The 13,873-nt window shown below is 41.0% G+C and overlaps 1 protein-coding gene across 1 annotated transcript in view; it reads right to left on the bottom strand.

The window, feature by feature from the left end:
- ITGA2 (integrin subunit alpha 2) overlaps window positions 1-13,873 on the bottom strand; it is a 55,538-nt gene that overhangs the window by 2,898 nt on the left and 38,767 nt on the right. Inside the window, exons 18-28 of the mRNA XM_053408238.1 lie at window positions 13,284-13,394; window positions 11,621-11,703; window positions 11,063-11,204; window positions 10,719-10,811; window positions 9,729-9,805; window positions 9,510-9,593; window positions 8,728-8,830; window positions 7,359-7,469; window positions 6,915-7,019; window positions 5,836-5,949; window positions 3,057-3,146 (exon numbers count right to left, since the gene is read on the bottom strand). Coding sequence (XP_053264213.1) covers window positions 3,057-3,146; window positions 5,836-5,949; window positions 6,915-7,019; window positions 7,359-7,469; window positions 8,728-8,830; window positions 9,510-9,593; window positions 9,729-9,805; window positions 10,719-10,811; window positions 11,063-11,204; window positions 11,621-11,703; window positions 13,284-13,394 — 1,113 coding nt within the window. The remainder of the gene's footprint in view (window positions 1-3,056; window positions 3,147-5,835; window positions 5,950-6,914; window positions 7,020-7,358; window positions 7,470-8,727; window positions 8,831-9,509; window positions 9,594-9,728; window positions 9,806-10,718; window positions 10,812-11,062; window positions 11,205-11,620; window positions 11,704-13,283; window positions 13,395-13,873) is intronic.

Here is a 13,873-nt window from a genome sequence, read left to right as displayed (position 1 = left end):
TTTGGAGGAATAAGATACTCCAACTTTTTACATTTCACCTATGCAAATTTATCCCATTAAAATACTCCAGACTCCATGACGGAATTTCAGTGAAGGCAGATTCCAGCAGCATCCCTACATAACAGGCTTCCTTGAACTCAGAAATTCTGGGATCAGTATTTCCCTTTGAGGGGGGAAACGGAAAATGGGAGACTGCAGAATTTGCTCTGCTTGGATTTTGTTGTTGTTGAATTGTTGCTGGGTGGTGAATGATTTAATTTCCAAATTGATATAGCCAGTGCATTTTGTTTCAATGTATTCCACCTAGAGAATATTTTAGGATGCACCTAATGAATGAAATCAAATATATGGAATAAATCCTTCCTAAACATTTTGTAGGCACAGCCATTGTACCCACAGGTTGGATAATTGGAAGAATATAACTTTAAGGATGTGCTGTTTTCTTCTTCATCATCCAATATATCCTGACATTGACCAAGGAGCTGGCAGCCTTTCCATAAAGTGAATATAATTATAAATACAGATGATCTTGTTGGCTTCGAAATATATTTAGGGTTTTCAAAGATCTATGGGAATTCAAGTTTAGCTCTGAAAATCTGGAAGGACATTTTAATGTATTTTTCACTTCCAAAGGCAAAGTTACAATTAAATTGCTTGATGAAATATAATCTCATAACTTATGGCCAATTCCACCCTGTAAACCACTTAGATATTTCAGATGTATTGCCAGTAGAGCTTTATTGTTATGATTATTCTGCTGTTTTGGGTGTGGACACACTGATACATTTCATTGTGTCTGTCTTCTACATACAGTACTTTGCAACAAAATGACCATGATAATGATTTTTGCAGAGGCGGAATCATTCATTATTGCAGTCTGCAAATAGCCCATTTTAACTCTCGCTCTCTCTGTGTGGGAAACCACAACAATTTCCTTAATTTGATTCATGCATCAAGACTTCTCTCACAGCAATTACATTCAATTAAATCACAATAAATTGAAAATTATTTGTTTTTAAATTTAGCTAAAGAGATTTCTGTTCCATCTTTGGGGGTGGGGGAATCTTCCCAAGTGGCTAATAAAAATAAAATCAAGCATTTAATATTACAAACCATATAATTATAAAGCTGCAGTAAAAACAGCTTTAACAGCATTAATGTAATCAATTATCTATTAAAATACTGAGCGAGGGATGTAATTGTATTCACATACTGCTGAAAAGACAGGAAAATAGGCACCAGCTGAGCATCTCTGGTGAAATCATTTTACACCCGGGGTGCCACCAAGAAAAAGTCCCTGCTCGGCTCTGAAGACACTGGGAGTGAGGCCTTGATGCAGATCTAAAAATGAGAAGGTTTATATCAGGCATAGGCAAACTCGGCCTGCCAGATGTTTTGGGACTACAACTCCCATCATCCCTAGCTAACAGGACCAGTGGTCAGGGATGATGGGAATTGTAGTCCCAAAAACATCTGAAGGGCCAAGTTTGCCTATGCCTGGTTTATATAGAGCAGGGGCTGGAAACATTTTTCAACCCCTTCTGCATGTGTGTGTGTGTGAGACATGCCAGTAAGGAGGGGTTCAGAGGCAAAAGTGGGCACAGCAATTAATGTAAATTTTAGGCTAGTTACTATACACAGTCTCTTGCCTCTCCATATCCTCCATCCAGGCAAGGAAAAGGCATCAGGGGCAAATGGAAGAGAAAGTCAGTTATCCAGCAGTCCCAGTTTCACTGGGATGCTGGGGGAGACAGCCCTTCAACACAGCACCAAATGCAAAACAAAATCAACATTTGTTGCTTTGCCTAGGCTTGCTTTCAATGACTGCCCACTGGGGAACAGGAGACCCGTGTGGCAACGGCGTCCATGCAGGACATTTTGCCCTCCTGCAGCATTTCAAATGCCTCCATCGCTTTTGATAGCTGCTGCTACGAAGGGCTGCTCCTAGGGAAACTGGGACTTGGAGGCAAAAGCCTACCTCCTGTGGCAGACCCTTAGGGCAAAGGGATCTGCCAGAGGAGGTGGGCTGTTTCCCACAGTAGCAGTTTCAATCACCTATGCAAGAAATAGGGGCATTCACGACTGGGTGGTAGTTATTCAGCTCTTCCAGGTCCTGGGAGGACTCTGAGGAGTGGGGACACTACTCCCTGCTTCAGGATGATGCCTCTTGTGTAATGATACACCAGCCCGTCCTGCCAGTCCCATCCAACTAGCGTCCCCGAATCTTGATAGACAGGGATCAAGAGGGCATGTAGATGGCCTCACCACTCCAATTACCATATTACCAAAGCCCACCCGTGCTTTTTCCTTCCATTCAAGGAACCATCATTAGAATGAAGTGTCTTCCTTGAGTGGAGAGAAACAACTGGATAAAACCTTTAAGCACTGCTCTGAAATCAACACACCCATCATTTCTTCATTTTCATTTTCCATCACACCATTGGACAGCAGGCTCACCTTGCCACTCCCAGTGTGGCAGTATATTATACAGTATATTATATAATATATCCCAATAATACATAGAGAGAGACACCTGACAGACTACAGTCTCTCCTGAAGATCTGGCAGAATGGAGAGGCATCAATACAAGTTAGCCCTTTTCCATAAGTAGACCTTACCATACATCGTCTCAGCATTGGGAATCAAACTTCCATATCCCATTGCTGCTTCCCTTCTATCTATTCATCTAAAGCCACCTTCTTTTCTGAAGGTTTGCAAGCTCCTAATTTAATATAAAAAAATATGCTTTTGTACCAACTTTTATCAGATCCATGCAAACATCCATTTTGAATAAAACTGTCTTGAATAACAAAGTTTTAAAGTTTTATAGATAGCTTTAGGTTTCCTTTGAGCCAAAACCTGGCCAGATGAAATGCCATAAAACTGTTAAGTTTCCAGTAACTTTAAAACTCACACAACAATTTATACATGTCAGTAACAGCAGTGTAGCCTATTTATAAGAGGAAGATACAGCGTGCCATGTGTTTTTAAATGAGCGTGAAAATGACATAATAGCTTTTAGCGTGGCAAGACTGGAGCATAAAACAGTCACTCACTGATAAAGCATTTTCTCCAATCACAAATAGATCTGGATCGTTTGTATCCACTTCTGCACTTGCCGATAACTCTACTGTCTGGAACGCTGACTGCAACAGAAAAATGTGGCATATCTCAATTAAAGTATATATGGTTTTCATAAAGTGTAGGCAATTATTTAATGCACAGAGCCTTTTTAAAAAGGAACACAATGGTATTAGAGAAACGGCATGCACAACTACCTCCCGACTTTCAACTTTTATATAAAGCAGTCATAGTGCTAATTGTTCCATCTTAGGAGGCATAATAATAATAATAATAATAATAATAATAATAATAATAATATATTTAATTATACCCCGCCCATCTGTCTGGGTTTCCCCAACCACTCTGGGCGGCTTCCAACAAAACACTAAAATACAATAACCTATTAAACATTAAAAGCTTCCCTGAACAGGGCTGCCTTCAGATGTCTTCTAAAAGTTTGGTAGTTATTTTTCTCTTTGACATCCGGTGGAAGGGTGTTCCACAGGGTGAGTGCCACTACCAAGAAGGCCCTCTGCCTGGTTCCCTGTAACTTGGCTTCTCGTTTAAGCTCCATGCTGAGTCCGTCAAAGATCCGACTGCGATCCTATATACACTTATCTGGGAGTAATGGGACTTCAGTGGTATTCTGCGTAGCCATTTATATGATTGCACTGTAAACCTGATAAGAACATGAGAAGATCCTGGGAATCAGGCCCATAGCTGTCAACTTTTCCCTTTTCTTGCGAGGAATCCTATTTGGAATAAGGGAATTTCCCTTTAAAAAGGGGAAACGTTGACAGCTATGATCAGGCCTGTGACCTATCTAGTCCAGCACCCTGTTCTCACAGCAGCCAACCAAATACCTATGGGAAGCTTGTAAGCACGACCTGAGTGCAACTCTTCCTTCCTGTAGTTTCCAAGCTGCCATTCAGAGGCATGCTGTTTCCAACAGTAGAGGCAAAACACAGCCAGCAGGGATAGAAGCTATTGATTGCCCTGTCCTCTGTAGGTCTCCAGCTGTTTATGAACTACAGTTCCCATCATCTCTGACCACTGTTTCTGCTAGCTAGGGATGATGGGAGTTGTACTCCAAAAACAGCTAGAGACCCAATTTTTGGAAACACTGGTCTAAACCTCTTTGAAAGCTATGAGATATTAAAACTGCCCCTCTCCCTTGTTCTGGAAGGAAAGGAAGAAAAGAGAACACCTAGACATCAGTGGCAAGAGGTCACCATATGATCCAAGAGAAGACCAAAGAGACAGCAGGCTTTAAAGGCTGTTTGCACATCAAGGCATATCGTGGATAATTCCATATACAGTCATATTTGGCAGCTGCAACATTCATATGGGGACAGTTGCTCATATATGTCATAAAAGTCCACCAAACAGCTGCAAAGTCTTCAGGATCTGTGTTTCCACTTAATGCTTTCGTTCCAGGATAGCGATGCATATAGTACTTTCTTAAGCTAACTGTCGCACTGTGACATTCGAGACATCTTTCCCATTCTGAGCAATTACAAATTGGGCAGCTTTGTCTGTGGAAGAACATTTGAACATCTTGGCCTGGTTTACACTTGCAGGTGGTATTTCATGTACTAGGTAATGGTCTTCTTGTTCTTCCTTTAAAGCAGAATCTATTCAATGCTTATGTTATTATACTAAGTTTCTCCTTGCTGAATTTTATGCCTAATTTACATTGTTTCACATTGTTTTAGCTTCTGTGCTTAATTAATATCAGTTGTCGGATTTTTTTTTGGTTGGACTTTCGGCTGTTGCAATTTATATTGTATTTGTAATGTGCATTTTGTTTTATTTTTTGTGTGTGTAAACTACCCAGAGAATTTGGTTGGATGGGTAGTATACAAATGTAGTAAATAAATAAAATTGGCAGCACCACTTCAGACTGCACGTGCAGGAAATCACACCTGCTACATTAAAAAAATAAATAACTCTCCCTGTAAATGAGAAAGCCAGCATAATTAGTAAAGGGCTAGGCTAGAACCTTTCTCCCTGATATGCAATCTTCCAACATGCAGGAAGCTTTTAAGATGAGACTGAATCTAAAAGTGATGTCTCTCAATCGCAGACTAAAGTGGCAAAACCCATTCTGCTTTCTGCACTCCAACATCCCATTTGACGGCTTGTGTAGCTCATGTCTCCAAGTTAGCAGTTCAAAGCATCTCTTCCCGTTTTAAAGTAGCAACAAAGTTTCCCCCCTAATTGCACCTAATTTAGCCTCCATTTACATTTATGTTTTCTTTTTACAATGTTATGCAAAGTTAACAGAAGACAAAATAGTTTTACTTTGTGTTTTAGTGCTTAGCTCGAAAGGGATGCGGGTGGCGCTGTGGTCTAAACCACTGCTTGCCGATCAGAAGGTTGGCGGTTCGAATCTGCACAACAGAGTGAGCTCCTGTTGCTCGGTCCCAGCTCTTGCCTACCTAGTAGTTCGAAAGCAGGCCAGTGCAAGTAGATAAATAGGTACCACTGTGGTGGGAAGGTAAGCAGCATTTTCGTGCACTCTGGTTTCCGTCACGGTGTTCCATTGCGCCAGAAGTGGTTTAGTCATGCTGGCCACATGACCCAGAAAGCTGTCTGTGGACAAACGCCGGCTCCCTCGGCCTGAAAGCCAGATGAGCGCAGCAACCCCATAATCGCCTTTGACTGGACTTAACCGTCCAGGGGTCCTTTACCTTCTTTTTTTTTTTAGCTCCATAAATATCAAACAACAGAAAATATCCATTAACTCATTAAAATATAGATGTTACTTACGGCTGCAAACGTCCCATTCCAGATTCTGGTAGAAACATTAACATAATACTCTGCTTTCAGTGTGATGTCTTTTAGTGTGCAAGTAATTGTATCACATCGGACATTCTTGCAGTTCTTTTGCAGAAAAAGGGGGGATGATGATAATATAACATTAAAATGCGTCAGTATAGCAATTCACTAATTTTATTCTATTTTAGGAATTCATTCTTTCTCATTAAAAGTTATTCCATAGTTCAGCAGAAACCTGCAGCGTTTTAGAACATAAAGCTACGTTGCTGATTTGAAGAGCTCTGCACATTAAACAGTAACAGATCTGGGTTGCCACTGAACATGCTATCAATATCCTGGCTCCTGATGAGTGTGCATGTATGACACAGGTGTTTAAAACTTATGTTCGTTTCATTTACACTTTACAATTCCAAGTGTGCATTTAAATCTAACTGTGCACTTAGAGCAACACCTTAAAATCAATGGCAAATAAATATATCAAAGTATAGTTTTACAATCCTATTTCTGTGTCAGGTAAACAGCCTGAGATAGCAAAGGAGGAAAATATATAATTTCATGTCTAGTCTGCTACCCAAAGCACCAACTCTTCAAGCTGCAAGAATTTTTCTATGGGTTACTACAAGCAACCTGTAAATTCTGACATACAGTCACCCTGAATTTTCCATTTCCTTTCAGACAGGACAGTTTCTAGTTAAGACAGAGCTGGTTAATCCGAACCACATGATGAGCCCCTAAACTGAACTATGAGGTGTCCAGGTACAGTGGTACCTCGGATAACATACGCTTCAGGTTACATATGCTTCAGGTTACAGACTCCGCTAACGCAGAAATAGTACCTTGGGTTAAGAACTTTGCTTCAGGATGAGAACAGAAATCGTGCTCCGGTGGCGTGGCGGCAGCGGGAGGCCCCATTAGCTAAAGTGGTGCTTCAGGTTAAGAACAGTTTCAGGTTAAGAACGGACCTCCGGAACGAATTAAGTACTTAACCCGAGGTACATCTGTATTCACTTTCTATAAATAACAATGAAATAACTAGGGTCTCAGCCCCTGGGGTCATAAATTCCACTCACCAGTTCTTTCATAGCTTTGAAGTTCTCCTTCCTAAATGACACAGTATAGCTTTGTTGTCCTATTTTATATGGATTGATCCGTGCATCGCAGCTAATATCAGTACCCTAGAAAGAGTATAATAATAATAATAATAATAATAATAATAATAATAATAATAATAATGGGTGTGAAGGAACACATGGAGATTTTATCTAGCTGATTAGCTCATGCCCACTGCTTTTATCTATGCAATGGCCTTACTGCATGTGACAAATAAAAAATGTATTATTGAAATATGTATCATGTAAGTATGTATTGAATTGCAGTCTTAATCAGTGGCAAAACAATGGAATGGTGGTGCAGGATGTCCTAGCATTGTTAATCTTTCCATATTGCACTGCATTCATGTCACCTTTATTACTGTGTTGTAAACTGTAATTAAAATATCTAGACTATCTTTTCACCTGACTGGTGTGCAGAGCTGTCACATACATCAATGGACTGTTCCCTTCGGTGTGCTCTGGAATACGGATCTTTAAATATGCCATGCTTACTGGAATACTTCCTGTTGTGACCTGAAAAACAAAGAATTATCTGGATAACCTCCTGCAGATGTTGGCTTATCTTGTAAGACTTGTTTTCTGTTATTACTAACAATGGGAAAGTGCAAGTTTTAAAAATGGTTACTACTATAAAATGTATGTGCTTATGAACTGAACTTGTAGCACAATCAAAGCACAGTGCAGAATTTGGACTCTAGGGCAGAATTTGCCTTCCTAAAAGCTTTCACTTAACCTTAAAAAAGAAAAAGAAAAACAGCATTCTAATTCTCAATGTCAAAGCAATTCTACGAAGATGTGCAGGGAGTATTTTCTCAAGGCATTGAATTCAGAACACGGATTGCAGAAAGCTTCCAGCAGCCAAGGGATATGACTTCAGTGCTCCATACAATTTTCCTAGCCCCTCTTCTCTATCTCTATAATGCTTCTCTTGACCCATATACCCTCTCATTCCTCATTATTTAACATGTCATTTTTTTTGTTTTGTTAAGACATTGGATGCTCAAAAACAAAATTCAGAAACCCTTGGATGCCAACAAAAAATTCTAAGCATAGAATGTTTGGGTTTTCTGGGTGTGAAGTCAGGGTGTGGTGGCATGTGTGCATTTGGCTTAAAACTGGCAAAGTTTCCAAAACATTAAGCCTTCAGGCAAAGCATAGGCACAGGGCTTTGTATGCACAGCTGCAATGTGGAAAGGATCCCAGATGTTCACTAGTGAAACTCAGTGAGTCCTTTCAGCACAGTCTTGTCAGACACACCCATCATCAATTGTGTCAGATGATGAGGACCCTTGGTCACTTTCTCTCTTAGTGCAACACACCCCACTGAATTGTCGTGAGATTATAACAGGGTGAGGCCATGTATGTGGTCTTTAGATACTTGCAGCAAAGGCGGGATATTAATAAATGCAGATAAATTAAGAACCTAAACATAAAATAGGTCAGGGGTCCCATTACCTTCTTAAACATAAAATAGCAGTGCTACTGGTGGAAGACTTTAAGTCTAGAGCAAAAGTAAACCATGTTGAGCAGATAGTGTACGTTTGACTTTCCAAGTTTACTCCCTCCCACCTTTGCCCAGGGCTGTGCAGAAGCAGATATGTGGCAACCTACCCATGGCCCCATTGTCCTTGGGACTGGCATGCCCTGTTTATTCTCTCTCCAGCACAATAAGTTGCCCCTGGCTTAGTGCTTAGTTCAATATGCTTTAGGAGGAAACACAAAAACTAAATATTTTTTAGGCACTTAAAAGCTAGCAGAAATCTTTACCAACCTTAACAGAAAAATTGAACGCGGGTCCAATCTCATTGAAAGTGTTCACCGTTGAAGGTATGTGGTTATCCGAATAAACCTCATAAAAGTTCATTTGGGTAAACCTGAGTAGAAATAAGAGTATCAATAAGCATTCTTTTGGAAATCTTAATGTTTTTGTATTAAATCAGAGGCACTGAGTTCAGAAGCATATCTGGAAGAGATTTATTTATATATTAGTTTCTTTTTATTACACCATCATGGGGGATAAGCCTATCAGTGGCTATTAGTCATGATGGCAGTGTACTGTGTCCAGTATTGGCAGCAGTATGCCTCTATATAGGGACGCGGGTGTCACTGTGGTCTAAACCACAGAGCCTAGGACTTGCCGATCAGAAGGCCGGCGGTTTGAATCCCCGTGACGGGGTGAGCTCCCATTGCTCAGTCCCTGCTCCTGCCAACCTAGCAGTTCGAAAGCACATCTAAGTGCAAGTAGATAAATTGGTACCACTCTGGTGGGAAGGTAAATGGTGTTTCCGTGTGCTGCTCTGGTTCGCCAGAAGCGGCTTAGCCATGCTGGCCACATGACCCAGAAGCTGTACGCCGGCTCCCTCGGCCAATAAAGCAAGATGAGCGCCGCAACCCCAGAGTCATCCGCGACTGGACCTAACTGTCAGGGGTCCCTTTACCTATGCCTCTATATGCCAGTTGCTTAGAATCACAAGTGGGATCACTAGTTTTTACAGTTGCCCAGAATTTTGACTAGTCTTGTTAATGCAAAAAACGTTGGTCATTTATAGTTACCTTGTTAAGTGAACTTCTGCATCATAGCGAAGTGGAACAGTTAGGTTGACCTGATTGTTGCTATCATCCTCTTCATTGCTTGCACTATCAATAACAAAAAGAACTGCATATTTTAAACGCCCAATGCATTTATAAACACAGGCTGATAATAATACCTTAACTGTTGCTATAAGCTGCAAGTAACGTGCTAAAAATGTTATACGAAATATTATACTATACCTCAGAGCTTGAAAACGCAGAACTGCCAGATTCTGAAGATTTTTCAAATTAAAGTCAAAATGAACATCAAAAGTTACCTACGAAAAACAGAGATAAAAGATGAAATTAAAATAAGCAAAGCTGCTTTCAATTATCATTTATGACAGTGACCCGGTTTGCAGATAGCACTAAGCCAAATCATGGCTTGGAATGAATGAGCAAACGTGAGTTCTCAGAGCACCTTCTCCAGTCCCATTGCTGCCAGGCCGCCTGGGGCTAAGCCATTGTTTGGCTTAGCATTACACCTGAACCCAGGTTCACTGTCTGTCTCGCTCTAAGCACATATACCTGTACATACTACAGTTGGTTTCTGTGCTTCAGCTGATCTGAGGTTTATATATTATACTAGTATCAACTTGTTAGTTTAGTTATAAAGCAGGGGCTATCCATGGAAATAAAAGTATCACAACTGTTAAATCAAAATTTAATATTCACCTATAACTATTAATAGTAAAAGTATTGCAATAGTTTCTGTTCAGCTTTTAGCCATCAAATATTTCAGCAAGTTACTTTGTGCTGAAGCTAAACACCGAGGGGCCTGTCTTAAAGAAATATTGATGAATCAGCTGTAAATATGCATTGCTTTCCCACCACCACAAAATGAGAAGCATTGGCACTGATGCAATGAAAACCACACTGATTCCTAATACTTACTATGTTGACTGTAACTGGTAGGCCAAGAGGCGCATTATACCTCTGAATTTTATCCTAAGGTGGATAAGAGCAGCTATCCCCCCTCACCTGTGACATGCACACCGTAAGGAGACTATGGTTCTTTCACTGGGAATCTTATGGAGCCAATTTTTCACAAAGGAAATTCAATTGGTTAGAATCAGGCATAGAGAGTTCTGGGATGCTTGTTTACATCAGCAGAGCTACAATACACATGCATGAAGTCAAAGCTGGTTGTTTCTGCAAAACCTAGAAATACATAGGAACTCTAAGAGATACCTGTTGTCCTGTTTTAAACACAGGGTAGCTGATTTGGCAGATGACAAGCTGTTGGATAGTGGTCATCTGACATGAAACTTCAGTTCCGTCTACCTAAAAGTAACAAGCAGACATTTTTCAGCATTAAACTGTAGAACAGAAACAGAGGATGCTTGCATTATGTAGTGCTTACTCTGAAGTAAGTGGTTATAACACTGAGAGGTTTGCACACTGGCGTGGGAAAAAGTACACAAGTCAGTTGATTTTTCCACTAAGCTGTACCACTAAGTACAACTTAGTATCCACTAAGTTGTATCACTACCACCAATGACAGCGGTAGAAACTGAAATAAACATTACACGTACGGGTGAAGAAGATGAAGCAAAAAACAAGTTTTCGGAAAAAGCAATTTGAATTCTGGTGTTGTATGCATTTTCCTTCTGGTTTCTCAGTTTCACGCTGAATATCAATCTTTTGTTCTTACTGCTGATAACAAAGTGTTGTTTGCTGTTGCCAGGGAGGAAAAAGGAAGAACAGAAACACACAGTTAATGTGGTTGAACTCGAGTCTACAATATATATATACATATATATATACACACACACACACACACTCTGGCGGAGGAAGAGGAGTGCGGGGGGAGCGCACCTCCCCCCGCAGTGTGATCCTGGTAGGGTGCCATCATGGGTGCCCCCTCGCCCGTGCTGGGTGCCCCGCCCCCACAGGTGGCGTCCCCGCCCCCAGGATGTGCACCATGCCCCTGCGGGTGCCATGCCCCCGGGACGTGCGCCAGCCCCACCCCCGCCTGGTCTCCACCCCCCCCCGGTGCCAGAGCATGAAGTTCCACCACTGTGTGTGTGTGTGTGTGTGTACTACAAAGCCCAACCTGAAATGTTGAACCAAGATGCAAAATTGGGTCTTACCCATTATTTCCTTTCTGTTGAACATCAAGCACAAGGTCCGTATTGCAGACTTCATCCTCACCGCAATCTTTTACAAATGGTATCTACAAAATAAAAATTAAATTAAATTTTAAAAATTTAAAATCTTCTTAGTTCAGGGTAGGAATATCCATATTTCTTTTTGGTCTTTCTTCTTTGGGAGGAAGAATGGGAAAGAAATTTATTGAATAAAAATGAAATAAAAATCCAAACAACTGTTATTAGTTCCCAAGTCTCATAATAAGGGTCTCTATATGGTTCTCTCTATAATCTATGCTAAAAAATTAACACATTTATAATTCTGTAACCCAACTCTTGCCAGAAGAATACTCAAATATTTTGAACTATGTGAGCTCAAGAAAATATGCTTGCTTCACCTTTCTTCGTATCATTTATTCTGCTTTTACTGCAATGAGGCTGACAAAGAGATGTTGAATGTACTTAAGCCTCACACCACCCTCTCCAAATCCTTTCCCTGTCTCCCAGTATCTTTCCAAGACCTCACCTGGTCTGCTTTCAAGTGTATCATGAGGTTTTGTTTTTTTGTTTTCTGAAAATATAACTATTACATTTTTTAAAAATGCTTTAATTAATTAAATAAATAAACCTCAACTTTAAATGGAAGTTGAGACTTTTGGGATTAGTGATGGGAAGGCTCCACTTAGGATCTTACTGGATCTAAATTCACACTTAGATCTCAATTCACACTCGGAAAAAACCTGAACTTCCCAACTCCTCCCTGGGTGGGTAGGTGGGTGGGTAAGGCAGGAAAGAACCCAGCCTTTTCCTGAGCCAATCTGAAATCAATGGAGAAATCAATCTCTCTATACATTTCAATAGGTAAAAAGGTAAAGGACCCCTGGATGGTTAAGTCCAGTCAAAGTTGACTATGGACTTGTGGCGCTCATCTCGCTTTTAAGCTGAGGGAGCTGGCGTTTGTCCACAAACAGCTTTCCAGGTCATGTGGCCAGCATGACTAAACCGCTTCTGGCGCAACAGAACACCATGACAGAAACCAGAGTGCACGGAAACGCCGTTTACCTTCCCACCACAGTGGTACCTATTTATCTACTTGCACTGGCATGCTTTCGAACTACTAGGCTGGCAGAAGCTGGGACAGAGCAACGGGAGCTCACTCCGTTGCGGTGATTCGAACCGCTGACCTTCTGATCGGCAAGCCCAAGAGGCTCAGTGGTTTAGACCACAGCGCCGATTTAAGGAGATTAACAGCTCTCTTTGTTGACATGCTGCTGCTGCTGAGCAGACAGAAACTCGCCATTGAAGGCCGTCTTTTTCTGACAGTGGCAGGTTGCTATTTGCTCCCACCAGACATTTTGCAAATGGATGGTAAGTCAGGAAGTATTCTCTGATGAAATTTTCAATGTGAGTCAGGATTTGGGGGCCTGTAAAGCTGTTCTCAACTGAGGCATTGCTAGTCCCTGAACCTTGTATATGGGTCCAAAGAATGCTGATTCCTGTGCTTGTTAACAAATTCTATATTTTTAGTCTAGTCATGGCACTGATAGATTTAGCCGATCAGTGCCACTAAAACAACCTAGTTTTCTGTTACTATAGTGGGACTCATATTGATCTCGTGTCAACTTATTGATTATGCAGCAAGAGTAATGTGTGTTAATATACTTACACTGTAAGTAACAGATGCAGGGGAAGTTTTGTCAAGAGCAGGACTTGAACCAGGATTATTGAGGCCAATATCAACACGCACACTAAGAGAGTTGACAGCATCAGAAGGCTCCTATAAACACAAACATAGAAATACAAACCACCAACTGAAATCTGTTCAGTTAATATTTCTCATATACACAACTGCTGGCTGAGAATACCTGTAATTCAGTGGTCCAAATGATCTGATGTTGTTGCTTAGTCGTTTAGTTGTGTCTGACTCTTCGTAACCCCATGGACCAGAGCATGCCAGGCACTCCTGTCTTCCACTGCCTCCCGCAGCTTGGTCAAACTCATGCTGGTAGCTTCAAGCATGAGTTTGACCAAGCTGCGAGAGGCAGTGGAAGACAGGAGTTTCTGGCTCTGATAAATAATATTGAATTTTTTTTAAAATCCACTGCATTCTGCCAAACATTTTGTTTTTGTACAAGACTAACTTATCACAGTACTACCCCTTCCTAATTACATTTACCCAAACCATGGTTGGGGAGTGGCTGAGTGATTGAACACATGGCGGTTTTAGTAAAGAGATGACACTCTGGACTACAATTC

This window comes from Podarcis raffonei, chromosome 11 (assembly GCF_027172205.1).
Source record: "Podarcis raffonei isolate rPodRaf1 chromosome 11, rPodRaf1.pri, whole genome shotgun sequence".
NCBI classification, from domain to species: Eukaryota; Metazoa; Chordata; class Lepidosauria; order Squamata; family Lacertidae; genus Podarcis; species Podarcis raffonei.
This window is presented reverse-complemented; position numbering and strand designations above follow the sequence as displayed.